This window comes from Lepisosteus oculatus, chromosome 27, assembly GCF_040954835.1.
Source record: "Lepisosteus oculatus isolate fLepOcu1 chromosome 27, fLepOcu1.hap2, whole genome shotgun sequence".
Taxonomy (NCBI): Eukaryota; Metazoa; Chordata; class Actinopteri; order Semionotiformes; family Lepisosteidae; genus Lepisosteus; species Lepisosteus oculatus.
This window is the reverse complement of record NC_090722.1, coordinates 5,406,623-5,421,408: the sequence shown is the minus strand read 5'-3', so window position 1 is coordinate 5,421,408 and position 14,786 is coordinate 5,406,623. Positions and strand designations below refer to the sequence as shown.

Sequence of the window (14,786 nt, the reverse complement as noted above, 5' to 3'; positions counted from 1 at the left end):
TGGGGATCGCCTCCACCACCACCAATGTACAGCCCCACCTGGGTGATGCGACGGCAGCCATAGTGCGCCAGAATGCTCACCACACATTAGCTATCAGTGGGGAGAACAGCAGAGAGTAATGAAGCCAATTCATAGATGGGGATTATTAGGACGCCATGATTGGTAAGGGCCAATGGGAAATTTGGCCAGGACACCGGGGTTACACCCCTACTCTTTTCGAAAAACACCCTGGGATTTTTAATGACCACAGAGAGTCAGGACCACGGTTTTACGTCTCATCTGAAGGATGGCCCCTGTTTTACGGTATAGTGTCCCCGTCACTATTCTGGGGCATTAGGACCCACGTGGTGAGCGCCCCCTACTGGCCCCACTAACACCTCTTCCAGCAGCAACCTTAGTTTTTCCCAGGAGGTCTCCCATCCAGGTCCTGACCAGGCTCACACCTGCTGAGCTTTAGTGGGCTGCCAGTTGGGAGTTGCAGGGTGATATGGCTGCCGTTAAGGCAGCTTTAGGTAAATTCCGGGTTGATTTAAACCTGACTTCAGAATTCTTCTTCAAGCCTTTATAATGTTCTTAATGTGTGTGTAAGCCTGGCATCTCCAACCTTGGCCCTGGAGGGCCTCGATCTAGCTGGTTTTGAAGGTCACCAATTTCTCCCATTTTTAAAGACAAGGAACAATTCCGTTGTGATTAATTAGTCAGGTGGTTTGTTAAATGACATATTTTTTGCGGCTCGTTCTTGGACTAATAATTGAGCTCGTCTTCAGCCCTCAAGACCAGAGTTGTCTATAAGGCTCACTGGATTGGGGGTTCTCCAGGAACAGGGCAGGAGCACCCTGCTGTGGACTAATTGTGAATACGAGGATACTGATGAATTAATTCAGTATTCCTTGACATACCTCGTTGAGAAGCATCGCGTGCTGGATCACCAGACATCTATTTCCAAGAGAGCCCTGATTTAGTGAGAGGGCCCTGGTAACTACAGGCTGATTATAGCAGAATTAATGAGCCTGCACATAGAAGTGTATTTAATTTCCCAAAGTGGATTTCCAGAAGAGGGCAAGGTTTTATTTTTGGCACAGCAGATGCTATTTCATAGTGATTGGCTGACATCAGTCACCCAGTTAATTACTCGGTTACCTTTTCCATCAAAGACGTGACACTCTTTAATATTTGACTTTCCTATAGAACTTGTTTTTTTGTTTGCCTTGAAAGAAAGTTTCTGTTCTGGGACGTTTGCCGTCTGAGCATGCTATCCATTCAGACATTGATCACATCATTTCAATGGATGCACTCATCAAATATTGTAGGGTTGCAAAGATGGTTGTCTTATTGGTAAATAATTATGGATTAAAATTTCAAACTCCTGAACATTAAAGAGATCATGTTCCCATAGTCTGATTTGCTCTGCTTGCCCAAAATCCGAAGGAAAATTGTGTATTTTTTCCTAAAATTAGTCTCTCTTAATCTTTATTGACATTGTCCTTCTTGTCCTAGTCTCTGTGCGGACAGTGCAGTAACCAGTTCAGGTTAAGACTGGTTTTAAAAATTTAATCCTGACTGTCTTAACTTTGGCTTCTAAATATCTTCAAGACCTAATTGGTCGATTTATATTTCAATCGCAAACCACAGGTTTCTGTTTCTTGAGCTGGCCCTCAAGATGAGGCATAGGAGAGCTGGATTTCTCTGGAAACCCTGGAGGATGCCTACACGAACATGGGGAGAACATGCAAACTCCACACAGATAGCAACCCAAGAACTGAAGCCAGGCTCCCAGTGCTGACCACAGCGCCACCATGCCACCTTGTCAATACACCCACCCACCCGCAGTACACTAGAGATAGTTCCTTTTATGTTTATGTCTAAGGTGAGCTTAGTGTCTACAGCACTTCAGGTATCCTTACTCTCACTCCTCCCTGTCAGCTCCATCCCAGTAATGAGATCACGCAATTATACCGATAGACCCCCGCAAATCGTCTCAAATCCCGTTTTTACAGCTAATTGCTCTGATGTTAATGGGCGATGAAGTCTGTCATGTGCTCCTGAGAGGCCGACAGGTATGGATGCTGCAGCTTGGAAATGAAAGGGGCTGCTGCTGGTGTTCTTGTAATTCTTTATTAATGAACTACTGCGAGGCTCGCCGTCGCGGGCCCGTTGGTGAAATACGGGGCTTTTAAAAAATTATTTCCAAGCGAAACGAGGTTCTGAACGACCCATTAGGCGCGCCGATGACTCTTCTGTTTCGGAGCTAATTGAATGTCAGCATCGAGACATCATCCACAATTTCAGCCCGCCTCGTCAGCAATAACGGGGTACGGGGGGGGGCCATGTCGGGAACCTAATGTGTGCAATTTAATCAGCGCTGTCGCAGCGGAGCCCCCGCGATGGTAATGAAGGAAGAGAGGGGGCGTGTGGAGCTCACTGCGGGCGAACGATCCTTCTGCTGGCTCTCGGGCAGAGGAGTTGCTTCAGTCTCTTTGTGCCGCAGGGGGTGCTGGAGGGTTTTGATGTCGAGCATGCCCAGCTCCAGCCCTGCAGATCCTACGGCTCTCTTCTCTCCAGGCCCGGAAGAGTGGGGGTCCGGTTAAGACCATGTGCTGAGCAGCGTCGTCAAGCTGATATCTTGGCTGGAATAAAACTGCGCTGGCACTGTTGCCCCCTGGACTGAAGTCGCCCCCCCCCCCCCCCCCACCCCCCAGGCCTGTTTGTGAATTTGCACCCCCTAGTGGACGCTCACATTGAGACATTTGCACCCATGGTTTACTGTACCTGCATATTTTTACACAGGTTTACTTGGTTTATGTCCCTGTTTGTCATGAGGCGTCTTCAGCTGTTCTGTCACAACGCTCTCGATTGTATACGAGTTCTTTTTGTGAAAGTGGATTGGCCACGCATCTCGGAACGCACCTACACCATCTAGCTCATTGTTATTTTATTTATTGCACATTTGCAGTCATGGTTTACATGTCTGCATTGTCTACATTTGAACTGTTCACCTGTATGTTGTCGAAGTGCACTGGTTTTATTTGGCAGTCAAGTTCAGGTGGGTTTCGTGACGGTCGGAGCACGGTAATGACTCGCTTTTTTTTCTTCCGGATAGGCCTCACTCTGCATGAGACCAGACCTCCCCGCTGGGACTCCCAGAAAGGCTCCAGCGCGTCGGCAGGGCTCTTGGTTTCCTGAAAACACCGGCGCCCGAAGAGCCGAGAGGCAGGTGAGCCGCTATTGAGCTGTTTGGAGTCCGGGAGCTCTGCAGGGGGTTGAAAACCTGCAGTACATGCACCGCTTTGGGGGGGTGGGGGGGACAATAACTGGGGCAGAGTTTTTTTTTTCCTGAAAAGGCCCCTCTGTTTGAGGACGGGAGTGCAGGGATGTTGGGGTAAGTGGGGTTGGACCGCTGCCCTGCTGAGCACGGGGAAACGTTAGAAGCTAGCGTGGGCGCTGGGTGTGAGCCGGAGCAGCTGGGGCAGCCGAACACAGAGAGAGGATGAAGAACGGCGACAGGTGTCTCTGCCTTGTCTCCGGGGGAAAGTCCGAAAGTGCTGACTTACAAGAGCTGTGACCGGAATGATCCGAAACGCTCCGGAGTGAGTCAGTGTGCTCCACACGCCACTCCCCCGCCCCCCCCCCCTCCCTGAATTGTGGGAATGCCGCAGTCGGGGTGGACAGCGTGCCGCAGGAATTGCGTCCACCTGACTGCTGACCTCAGCCCCCGGCAGTTACAGGGAGAAGCACACCTAGCAGGGAAAGGCCAGGCGCATTAACTGGCCCTCGGTCTAAAATGCGGAGCTCAGGTGTGTGAACATAAAAACCCTCTTCGGACACAAGAATATCCAAACTCGGTGCCTTCATTCCATGTTCCATGTCATATTGGGTTTGGGTATCTTGCACAATAAGTAAGAAACGGTTGCTACAAATTAGAGAGTGGGTTGTGAATTAGCTCACTCTGTGTTACACACAGGGTAATCCACATTTTCCTGGTCTGCTCTGCTGTGCTGTTAGTGTCTCCCCCTGCTGGTCTACATGAGCAAGTACAGGGCTTGAACTCAGTGACTGGATGTGACCTTCTATCAGGCACAAGTTCTCCTGTCCTCATTTTAAGTGCAGTGAAAACAAATCTCCTAGGTACTTTAACTTGGATACAGTTTCACGTTCAAGGACTGACTCAATTTATCTGAGGTGAGGTTATTCGCCAGTGTAATGAGTTTAAAAAAAAATCATATTAAATTATATCTGCCTCAACTGAAGGCGATCCCACTTAAGGAATTGGAATGGGATTGGGCTGCAAATATTCCAGAGGTTTGCAGAACACGTGCCCCTGTCTAATTGGAGCTGTCCTTGCTGCCTGAAGAGGCCCAAGGCCTCACTGGTGTGGGGTGTCTGTGTGGAGAGTCCTAATATTGTGGCCAGAAAGGGTTAGAATCATGCATTTCTGCAAAAAAGCTTTTGGTTGCTGTCCCCCCCAGTCTCTTGGTAAATAGTCAGAGATGTGGAATGCACCTGGGCAGATCCAGCTGTCCCTGAGTGCCTTCTGGAGTCGAGCTCGCCCGTCGTGCCAGAGCATGTCAGACACTTTTAAGCTGCCCTGAAAAAGTTTTGAGAGGGGAAACAGAAGTAATAAAAAACAGAGCCTCTCTCGGTGGGAGAATCCAGAAGGAAAAGCTGAAAAGGGCTGTTTTTGTTGGTCCCTCTCTGAGCCCTGGGTGACTCCTGGCAGGTCAGCCGACGAGGAAGGGAGAGGGTTTCTGAGCCAGATCACAGCACTGGACGTGCGGGGAGCTGTCTGATAATGCAGAATCCGAAACGCACAGCGGTGCTCCTCGCCGCGATGTTTATCTCCTTCCACCTTCGACAAACCACAGGCGAGCTCTGACAGCTGACTCCCCGTGCGAAACCGCGAAGCAAGAATTCCAGGCCCCCTCCTGCGAACAAATCCGCTACCGTGCGGAGGCTTTGATTGAGCAACTGCACACTCTGTGAGTCTCTCAAGGCGTCGGGCTCGGTTTTCAAAAGCCTGCATTTTCTAGCGTGCTTCTGTGCATTGATAATTCTGTGTAAACAACACGTATAGATCACTGCACAACCCCAGTTTGAACAAATTCCCAGTAACTTTCTTGCATTCTGCTCCCCGATCTCCGTTTGAAATGACTGCCTTGTCCCCCCCCCCGTTAAAAAAACAATATAAACCTCTGTCAGATTTGCTCTGAGCCTTCGCGTTGCAGAAAGAGACGTTCCTGCCGGGCTTCGTCTTGTTGCCCTTTCCTTAAACGTCTGCCCCTCTGGCGGGGGTCTGCTTTGCCGAAACTAGCCGCAGCCCCGAACCTGCCTGTCCAAACAGCTGCACGGTCTGGCCGCCCCCACAGACCCCTCCGTCTTCCCTTCAGCTTGTGGCGGCCGGCCTAGACGGCTTGTGTGCTCGGGGCCCTGGGCCGAGCAGAGGTGCTGTATAACAAAATCAAAACGGAATTAAAGCACTTACCAGATGTCTCTCCTCTCCTTCCCCCCAGTTCCAGATGCTTCTGTAGAACGGCAAACAAGATTTATGAATTAATTGTTTTATTTCTGAATGCCAAATAAATAAATCATTTCAAAAACGGGAACAATTATTATAATAGGAGCGTTTCTGCATTGGTCTGGGGAGCCAAATGTTTTATGATGGGAGCAAGGCATTTCAGGGTGATTTGAAGTTTGAGGGGGAATTTAACAAAGTTATGAATGGAGGATAAGTGCTAAAATTAATTTTTCAGCGTTGCAGACTTGGGTGAGATCAATCATAGCAAATGATCTGCAGACTTCAAAGAAGCTCCCCTGCTCCAAAAAAAAAAGGACAGAACATTTGCTCTCCACAGTGGATTTTGTAATTATGACAAGGACAAATCTGGATTACTGCTTTTTAACTGAGGACTTATTTAACTTATTCAGCTACAGTAGCAGTAAGTAGCTCTTGATGTGGTGCAAATCTCAGGCCGTTTGTTTGGGACAAGCACGCGTGGTTAAACCCGAATTGATGGGAGCCAGGAATTTCTGTATGACTGTTTAAGACGCATGTTGTTATGTCTTATATCCTAAGTGTTTGCTTTTCACACTACATTTGCAGTCATAAATCACAGACCCCCCCCCCCGCACTACTGAAACTGCAAAACATCAATCTATATATCATAATGGCTTGTCCGCTCTTAAAAGCCCTGTATGTGAGCAGTGACTTAGCCCGCCATTGTTCATGGGATAACAGCTCTGTTTCCCTCCGTTTGATTAAACATCAGGCGAGCCGAAATTAGAATTCCTCTTTTCCGTCTTCTTTTGTTAAACCCCTTGGTTTCACTGGCAGCGTGTTCAGTCTCTCACTGTTGCCTGATTTGTCAGAGAAAATGCAGGTTTTTGTTGCGGGCCTATAGGGAAAGCATGTCTCTATGTGAGATAATGGAATTTAGGATTTATAATTGGCTTCTTTTAATTGGGGGAGGGGTGGTGGCATTTCCTCTATACGTCTCCACATTACCTTTGATCCTTGCACCAGCATGGGAGCCATCTGGATGGGGCTGGGTTTCCAGCGTGTGTTATTGTGAAGAGTCTGGTTTTGCTTATTCCTCATTTGCCAATTAGTCGGAGTCCATGCATGTTGCAAGGCATGCCGCAGTGCTTAAGGCTGCGTTGTTAAACCCTTGTGCCTAAATGACGGAGGTTCCAGTCTGAGCTGTGACATTTGTTGACTGTGACCACAATTCCCCACCCCATGAAGAAAGCCGACCCTCCCCATGGCCTGTCAGCCACCTTCTTTTAAGAGGGTGCACTAAATACATGACATGTCTTTACACAGAAGGTGGTGGGTGCCTGGAGCAAGCTACCCACCCCCAGATGAGAGAGAGGAAAGGCCTTCGTGGGTTTGTGACCTGTGCTCTTAGGAGCTGCGCCCCTCCTCCTGTTGGTGCCAACTCTTTTTTTTTGTTGGGTATTATGAGATTCCCGGTGCAAGCTCTAATGGAGGTCCGAGGGCAGTGGTGGTGAACCGGGACCAGGGATACAGAATTCAGAAAAGCTTATAGTGAGGCAGTAGGCTTTCTAGGGAGCGCAGTGTGAAGGGAAGGGAGTGAGCTACCTGCAGAGCACCAGGCTGTGAGGGATGTGCCGCAAGCCTGTCTGCTTTATGTTTATTTCCAACAGGTGGAAAATAATCCATGTCTCCTGAAATCCAGATCGGCACTTCCGCCTGCTCTCGGCAAACTCTTCTTGACAACAAACCATTATTTCTTTGACAGCTCTGGCAGAAACATATTGACTGCTCCCACCAGCCCTGTACTTTGTTGAGGAGACGGAATTAATTTGGATTCTTCCTGTCAGCATGTGGCCCGGCCCATCAAGATGTAAAGGGAATGGAGGGAGTCCTTTTGTTTGGAACTGGGGCTCTGGGGGCTCGGCGCTGTAGCTCTGTGGACTCGGGTGAAGTCCTGACATTTCTGGGTGTATGAACACATGTAGGTATAGATGTCACTGCGCTGGACAGATTAGAAAACATACATGCAAGTCTGAGAAATAGTAAAATGATGTAAGGAGTAAAGAGAATTAAGTTGATCATTTTTGGTACCAACTGTATTATTTTTACTTCCTTTCTGGTATATCCAGAATGACTGAAGGAGCGTAAATTAGAGCCCCAGTGTCCGTTTTAACAAGGAGCCTGCAGATCTTAAAGCTTGGAGTGGATCAAACTTCAGATTTGACTGACAGCACTAAAGAAAGCTGTGTACCAGACTGCTTTGTGCTGAGAACCTGATAAGGCACACTGTAAAATCTGGAGTGGATCAGACTGCCTTGGAATAAAAATAATAATAATAATTGCTTACATTTATATCGCACTTTTCTGGACACTCCACTCAAAGTGCTTTACAGGTAATGGGGATCCCCTCCACCACCACCAGTGTGTGGCCCTACCTGGATGATGCGACGGCAGCCATAGTGTGACAGAACGCTCCCCACCCACCAGCTCTCAGTGGGGAGGAGAGCAGAGTAATGAAGCTAGTTCTTAGGTGGGGGTCATTAGGAGTCCATGATTGGTAAGGGCCAATGGGAAATTTGACCAGGACGCCGAGATTACACCCCTACTCTTTTCGAGAGATGCGCTGGGATTTTTAATGACCACAGAGAGTCAGGACCTCGATTTTACATCTCGTCTTGAGGACGGTGCTTTTTCTACAGTATAGTGTCTCCGTTACTGTACTGGGGCATTAGGGCCCACACAGACTGCAGGGTGAGCGCCCCCTGCTGGCCCCACTAACACCTCTTCCAGCAGCAGCAGCAGCAGCAAGAGCCTTAGTTTTTCCCAGGAGTCTCTATCCAGGCACTGACCAGGCTCACACCTGCTGAGTTGCAGGATGACATGGCTGCTGGATAGGCTGCCACACCACCTCTAAGCCAAGGGCCGTCCACTACTGTAGCTCAAAAAGAAATCGAGCACTTGTGAAGCCTGTGCGACATGAATTTCCTTCCCCCGTTTCACCCTGTGCCTTGAGGACTCTTTTTAAGCATCAGTTGTTGAGCCTTTTTTATGCTGGAATAATTAAAATATCTCAACAGCACATGAAAGCAGGAATAGGACCACAGTGCACACAGCATGCCATGGTGCACACAAAGCCACTCAAAAGGTATACCAGAAATTAATTTCTAAATTAATCAAATGGCCCCTTAAGTCTAATGAACACTTGTGACACTTGCCCCTTTCCAGTTTGCTTATTAATTAGCTCTCTTGTGCCATAACGAATTACTCCTGCCGTCTCCAGTAGCACCATTAGCAGAAATTAGTCATCTCGGTAAAAGTCAAGTTTAGCAAGAAAGCCTTAACTTTTTTTTTCAGTTCATTCGTCGGGGTAAATAAAAAGATGAAATTACATTTAATTTAAAGATGCGCTAAACTATTCCTTTATTGAATCTTTTAATTCCGCTTTGAGTCTTGTCCTCTCCCTTGCTATCTGCCACAGTGTTTGCACAGCTTCCAAAATGGAACAGCAGGCTGCGGACAGGTCTGGAAAAAACTGTAAGGCCAGAGCAAGGCCTTCCTGTGGGTTTGGTATATTAAAGCCTTGCATATGTATATATAATTGCATATTGCAATTATAAAGTGCATCCTTTTGGGTAGCTGAATGAAATGATAAATCCCCTTTAATTATTATGATAACTAATTATCATTACTTATTTTTCAATGTTAAACACAGCCCAGAAATGCATCTAGGCCCATCTGAGCTTTGTGTGGCTATGGCTCTCCCGCTGAAATTCGTTAGTGCTGTATGTGCTGATGCCTGAATCGGCAATCTCGATGCCTTGAGTTTTCACCTACAGGTTCAGCTCGCCAGTGTGCGTTTGAATTTAAAAAATTTTTTTTGCACCTTCACCAAGTTGCAATTGCAGATTGTTTTCCTGTGTGGCTCACAGGGGTGGGAGGAGGGGGTGGTCCAGCCCGCTGAGAGGTGGCCAAGTAGGAGCCATTTTTTAATTCGGTAATGAAGGCGCTGAGAAAACACTCGCTTAAATTAGGTGTGTTAGTTCAGCCACAGGTCATGAGGCGGTATTGGGATTTCTGGCAGGCAGGTGTCGTGTTCAGATGGATAGAGATCGTTATGGACGCCCTCAGTACCTCCCTCTGGTTTGCGACTCAGAATTCGGACTTACCCTTCCACCTCAAAGTCATGTGAGTGACCGCCTCATCCCATGGCTCTTATAGAGCAGTGCAGTGCAAAGCTTGGGTTATTTCACCAAAAAACTCCTTTACGACTCTTTGTAACTTATCATAGCACCCTACATTTAAAATGAGCAATATTAAAGTGGCATCAAGGTCATTAACAGCTTGGGCTGCTATGGCAGAATACTGGCTGGTGTTCTTGGCTCCTGGGTTTGATTCTGCAGCGTGGCACCTTCTGTGTGGCATTTGTATGTTTTCTCTCTTCCAAAGATGTACTGGTTAGGTTAACTGAGTCTCTAACTTCTCTTTTGTATTTCCTTGCTCCCTGGTTTCCTGGCCAGTGCCTGGTCCCACCTTGTACCCTGTACTTCTGAGATGGGCTTTGGCTCTTTGTTTTAGTGACTCACACCAGGAACAAGTAGCTGTCTGGTCCTGGACTAGGTTGCTACATTACATTAATGATACAGGGCAGGTTTGCTCAGTACTCAGTATCCGTCTGTCTAAATGTTGGCTTTTCTTTCAATACATTAAGTTTTTGTTTGTGGTTTCAGACTGGAAGCACTACTTGAAGAAATTTTACCCCAATGGCCTATGTCCTGCGCTGGACTGGTGTCCTGTCCAACGTGTACCCTGCCTTGTGCCCGTTGCTTGCTGGGATAGACTCCAGTTCTCCCACAACCATGAATTGGAAGAAGCAGTTGAAAACGGCTGGATGGATGCCCTGCGACTCGTTCTAATCGCTATTGGTTAGTCTAAACCAGGTCGTCGCACACATTCAGATTCCTATGTGGACAGCATGGGGCCTGTTGTCTTAGGACATCCAGCTTCCATTTTGCTTGATAAACACCTTTTCATTATATGATAAAACTGGAGTTCTATCAAAAGTAAAAGTACATTTAAAAACAAGCCAATCTTTTAACAGTAGTGCACATCTTCTTTAAGGCCCTGGTTATTTTACACACAGTATGATGAGTTGAAGACTACTGTAGGTATGGGGCGCAGTGCAGATACTGCTGCCCTAGAGGAAGTACAAAGGTGAGAAACCACCTGGCTTGAAGGGAGTTTTGTATGTGGCCAGACTAACAATCTTGAGCTTGGCACACAAAAGATTACATGGGTAATCATGTATTATAATACATCATGGTAACCAAGAGGGTTTCTTCCAGTACCGCAGCAACAAAAGGACCCTGCGGCAGAAGTAGAAAATAACTTTTAAGGCCATACAAAACACAGTCAGGCTTGTTCCACATCCCCACAACTCTTTGGGAAAGACGTGTTGCCATCGTAGAACCTACTCCCTGCACTACCACGTCCCCAACAAACTAACACACCCTTCCCTTCTGCAGCCAGTTACAAAACAAAAGCGACCAAGCACATTTGAAAGATAATTTTATTATTTATTGGGAAAGACAAAGGTATTTTAAATGAAATTCAGCTCAGGTTGAAAAGTTATCAAGGAGGTACAACCCACCCAAAACCGCTGAATTGGCGACAGTCGCCTACAGCTTTAGAGAGTGAAACAGAGAGAGCAGGACGACGGGCCCCTTCTAAACTCTCCAGCAAATGAAAAGAAACATGACTAGTTTAACTTGATTTAAAGCAGGCCTGCAATGCCAAACTCTGACCTCTCTTCCTACAACCCCAGGTTTCAGCAGGTGTTGAAGGCCAGCCGCTCGGCTACAGGCGCCAGCCAGCGTCTCTCGGCGAGCTCCGCGGCGGCTCCCGCACGATCACGCCTGGACACTCCTCGCCACGCGGGAAGCGAGGGCTTGCGTCGTGAGCGTGGACCAGAGGAGGGGAGGTCTTCTGCAGGTACCACACAACTGAGCGGGCCCGTGTCATTCCCATCTGGTCGAAACGCTTTAAGATAACTAAACGTCCTGTTAAAAAGGGTATTTTTGTAGCTTACTGGATCGATTTTCTCAAGGTCCTCCTCTACAGCGGTTGTAAAAAAAAAAACCCAGCTTGAGCAGGCTATCTGTCAAGACGTGCTGAGTAGAGAGATACTCGTGCCCATGCCAGGTCAACCGTTTGGAGTGGACTGCACCTCCCAGCATGCTCTACTGATACAGTGCATGTTGGGGGAGTGGGGGGGGGGGGAACAAAACAAAAACGCAGCCTCAAGCTGACAGGTTTCAATTTACAACTGTCTCACACATAAGTAATACTGCTTTGCGGTTCAGGATATCAAAAAAAGCCTATTGATAAAAATACAAATCTACAACAGCGATGACACATATCAACACTCATGTTAAAAAAAAATAGAAACACCTAATACAGGCTGTTCTGCCACTTTCCCAATACTTCCCCTATAGCACACATTATATTAAATAAGGCACGCATTTACACATTACAATTAAAATTTGGCTAGTTACTGAAATTATTCCACAGTCTCCTTTATTTACATAGATATCCACAAAGTTTATTAATAACAGCTGTCTTTAGTACATTAAAATCAGGACTGTCCTTCAGCAGTCTCTTTTTAAAACCAGAACCTGCGCTCCGTATAGGGCCTGGGTGAATATAAACTGATCTTCACCCCCTCATCCAACCTCCCCCCAGATGGTGAAAATCAAATCCACACTGCTTTTATTTTCCCTGGGAGAACTGAGTGTGTCTGTGCACCGGGTCTGGCCTTGGGGTTTGGGGTTTGGGACGAGTTCAGGGTAAAGCAGGGGGTGAGGTAGAACTCACCCCCTCCACGCTCCCCAGGATTATCAGCAGTTGAGTTGAGTTTGCTTCTGCGTGACTTTCTCCCCGCTGGCTTGTATGGCTTCCGATGTGTCCTGCGGTAGGGCAGAGAGGAGAGGAACATGGGGCTGCCTCTTCCAGAGACCCCTCTCAAAATGAAATTAAAAGTTTTTTTTGGTCAGCACATGAATCATCCCCTCTCCCCCCCCCTCCCCCATATTCCTCCTAAGCTCTGCCCTCTTCACAGCGCGTGAGAGCAAGAGAGACAGAGTCCTCAAGCCTTTGCTGGCTTTGTTTGGGTTTGGCGCTGGAACACCAGGGTCATGGTGAACTCTGCGTAGGGGGGGTGGATCCAAGACTTCTTTGGCACCCTCGATCCAGGGCACGCACGCAGGTACTGATACTGTGTGATTATTGCTCAAGCTTTTTAGGAATATTTTGCAGCAGTTTGGGAAAGCTGCTCCAGAAAGGTCATTTCGTCGTACAATTGAAAGAATAAGGCGAAAAGAGCCACTCCCAACGCACAATCCACAGGACACGCACTGCGCATGTAGACGTGTGAGTATATACAACATGCATACGTGCTGGTGCGGATATTGACCTGGGCACCCCTTATACGCACGTATGAAGATTCTGAAGGGTCGCAATCGCTGAAGCACTTTGAGTCGGCACGATGTTCATCGGGCGAACGCGAGGCAGGCTGTCGCCCCATGTGGCCAAGTCAAGTCCCAGAAGCCCATGCTCTGATTGAAGCGATGGCTCTCTGAACGGTGCTCGTGCGACAGCTGTTCCGGGTGTGGGGGTCAGACGGCTGGCAGTGGATACCCTGACGGGCAGGCAGTCTTGTCTTACGAGTTTTGCTTCCTGTCTGTTGTCAAGTAATTTAGCAATACCAATATGGTACAAGAACATTCATTGCACGTGGCGAAAACAATCAGACACAAGTACGAGAGCCTCAGTGGCACCACTTACATGCCTGGGCGCTTTTCTTTTTCAGTGTGAAAGTGCCTTTCTTGTCTAAAACCTCCCTCCTTATTTTTCTCATCAAGGCTCCACGATACCCCTTTTTTTTAATCTCGGAAAGCCAGTCCCTGCTGCCTCCTCCAGCCCCTCTAGTAGTTGAACTTGCCCTGTGGGCTGATGGGCGAGGAGGCTGGGATGAAGAGAGGCTTGGGGGGAACGTCGGGCTTGAGGGAAGACGCCCGCCGGACGATGGCGGCCCGCGGGCCGGCCAGCTGCTCGGAGTAGCTGTGCTGCCGGGACAGGTAGCCGTTGGGGATGAGGGGGTGCTGTCCCTCGGAGGTGCTGCCGGTCGAGTTCATGCGGGCCAGGAGCGGAGGGGGCTGGTGGCCACTCCTGTGGCTGAAACTGTGCTGGCGGGGAACCACGCCCCCTCCGTTGACCATCTTGGGGGCGACCACCAGGGAGTGCCGCTGGGAGGGGTGGCGGGATGCCCTCTCGAGGGTGGACTGGGGCGGGGGCATGTCCGGCGGCACGTCCATGCGGCGCGTCAGGCTGTCCCGGGGCAGCGTGGAGGAGCTGTAGTAAGGGGCGGACTCCGTGTCGGGGATCTGGGGCTGCACCCGGTTGGCGAAGAGCACCTGGCCGCTGTGGGGCGGCAGCGGGGAGGCCATCATCGTCACGCTCTTCCCGCCCGCCCCGCTCGGCTCGTGGAGGTGCTTGAGGAGCTCGTCCAGCGCCGTCACGTCCACTACCTTCTGAGGGTAGTAGTGGAAGGGCTGGGTCACCACCCGCTCCCCGTTGGGGATCTTCCTCTCCTCGGGAAGGAGCGGACCCCCCAGGGCCTGCCCGTTGGCCAGGGCGCTGGAGAATGGGAAGACCTGGGGTGGAATGCCGGAGCTGGGCCTGGAGCCGCTCATGCAAGCGGGCTTGCTCTCCTTGGCGTTGTTGCAGTTCTGGTTCTTCTCCCACTGGTTCTTGAAGGCCTTCATGCTCTTGATGGGCAGCTCGGGCGTCGAGTCCGGCGTGGGGAGCCCCGAAAGCTCGACAGGGTGGTGGTGGTGGTGATGGTGGTGGGAAAGGTCCCCCCCCACTGCCCTCCCGTTCCCGTTGGACAGCTGCTCCTTCCCGGTGGCGAGGAGCGAGTTGTACATCTTGGGCGAGGAGACCTCCAGCTTGTCCTCCTTGGCCTGGCCGTCCAGGAGGCCGTTGAGCTTGGCCAGGCTGCGCAGGGAGAGGGCGTGGGGTATGGACGCCTCGGGGTCCTTGCCCAGCCGTTTGGTCTTGTGGAGGCTGTGGTTGCAGTAGCAGGAAACCAGGAAGCCGGACAGGACGGCCCCCAGGAGGAAGGCCACCAGCACGCAGGCGATGAGGAGGGTGTAGTGCACGCTGTGGCTGGACTTGTCTGCCTCGGGCTGGCGGCGCACCCCTGCAGAGGTGGGGGAGGGGGGGGAGAGAGAGAGAGAGA

General features: G+C 49.5%; 1 protein-coding gene and 1 long non-coding RNA gene across 18 annotated transcripts in view; one reads left to right on the top strand and one right to left on the bottom strand.

Annotated features, from left to right (window-relative positions):
• The window catches only part of LOC138225270 (uncharacterized), a 53,312-nt gene that overhangs the window by 9,970 nt on the left and 28,556 nt on the right, over positions 1 to 14,786 (top strand). For all 7 annotated transcript variants that reach the window (XR_011183814.1, XR_011183809.1, XR_011183813.1 and 4 more), the window contains 3 exons: positions 3,101 to 3,214; positions 10,219 to 10,413; positions 11,313 to 11,479. This is a non-coding gene — a long non-coding RNA (uncharacterized lncRNA). The remainder of the gene's footprint in view (positions 1 to 3,100; positions 3,215 to 10,218; positions 10,414 to 11,312; positions 11,480 to 14,786) is intronic.
• The window catches only part of sema6cb (semaphorin 6Cb), a 306,316-nt gene continuing 302,569 nt past the window's right edge, over positions 11,040 to 14,786 (bottom strand). For all 11 annotated transcript variants that reach the window (XM_069184905.1, XM_069184909.1, XM_069184904.1 and 8 more), the window contains one exon: positions 11,040 to 14,747. In XM_069184905.1, the coding sequence (XP_069041006.1) occupies positions 13,471 to 14,747 (1,277 nt within the window). In that variant the 3' untranslated portion in view covers positions 11,040 to 13,470. The remainder of the gene's footprint in view (positions 14,748 to 14,786) is intronic.